This window comes from Sphaeroforma arctica, assembly GCF_001186125.1.
Source record: "Sphaeroforma arctica JP610 unplaced genomic scaffold supercont1.8039, whole genome shotgun sequence".
Classification (NCBI taxonomy): domain Eukaryota; class Ichthyosporea; order Ichthyophonida; genus Sphaeroforma; species Sphaeroforma arctica.
Genome location: NW_014032519.1, coordinates 1 through 1,310, shown reverse-complemented (window position 1 = coordinate 1,310; position 1,310 = coordinate 1). Strand labels below are relative to the sequence as shown.

The 1,310-nt window shown below is 46.1% G+C and overlaps 1 protein-coding gene across 1 annotated transcript; it reads left to right on the top strand.

Moving 5' to 3' along the window:
• Window positions 1-809: 809 nt before the first annotated feature.
• SARC_16416 (hypothetical protein) lies at window positions 810-1,142 on the top strand (the record flags this gene model as incomplete). The annotated part of the gene is made up of 1 exon (XM_014289474.1): window positions 810-1,142. A coding segment is annotated over one exon (333 nt), but the record flags the coding sequence as incomplete, so codon positions are not given.
• Window positions 1,143-1,310: the final 168 nt, after the last annotated feature.

Genomic DNA, 1,310 nt, shown 5'->3' with positions numbered 1-1,310 from the left:
TTCTCTTTCTATACCGTTTCTAATTGCTGAGGACTCACTATTTCCACACCAGATCGCTTCCCTGCCTGTCCGAGGGTAGTCCATTCCTACCAATGCCGACAGATGGTAGTACGTCTTCGAGGTTTCAGGTAGGCTATTTCATACTTATATATACATACATACATACATACATGCATACATACATACATGCATACATACATACATACATACATACATACATACATACAAACATACATATATGACATGACATGCATGCATGCGTACATGCATACATACATATACATACATATATATATACATGCATGCAGTCTGTCCAACTAGAATGTATCTGAGATTTTCCCTTAGGTGTCTACTGATAATATTTTGAGTTGGTTTGGGTCACACAGTGCTCACTCTAGCTGTGCAATCATCTCATGATACACATTAACCACATGTTCGTATCCTCATCTTAATATGTGCATGTCCGAACATATGTATGTGTGTTGTTTGTAAATACGCACGTGTGCATGCCCGTAGATATGCATGTGTGCATAACCGTACATACATATATGCGCATGTGTCACACAAATACGTATACAGATCAGTTGCAGTTGTGTATACAAACATCCCGGCAGTGAGCCTAGCGGTAGAAGAACATAAATCACCTAAGCACAAACCTGCCACACAAACATGACACCGCCAGTGCTATATGTGTGCACTGTACATATACTTGACGAAACATACACTCAGCACACACACACACACCGACATTGCTATATGTGTGCACGGTAAAAATACCTGACGATTTATACACATATCCCCACTCACAGAACACATCCGAGAAAGACAGAGACAACAGTGTCTGCAGTCCCAGGCTAAGCCCCAGTCCAAGACTACCCGGCGCACACAGTGAACTGAGTGCATTCCCCGCACTCCACGGAGGGGTAGATAACACACTCCCGCCTACCCACCCACACAAGCTCAGTGATGGTAAGAGCTACAGATATCCACACACCCATACACACACCCTGGGCCACGAGGCAATGCTCCCGCAGGGGCACACACACAAGACGCCCCAGGATACGATACAGGGGCATCCCGAGACACACCCTCATGCAGGCGCATTCGCTAACATAGGACCAAGCACGCCTGCGACTACACCGGTACAGAGCTTTACACATGTCAACCAACATGTGCATATGAACAGAAGCGCGCACGCATTCGAGCCAACACACACACCAAGTGATGCGAAAATAACGGCTGGTACGTCTTTATCTGGCATTCTGAAGATCATCCGTGCAGCTGCGAGTAGCCCGAGTGTGGGCCCAGAC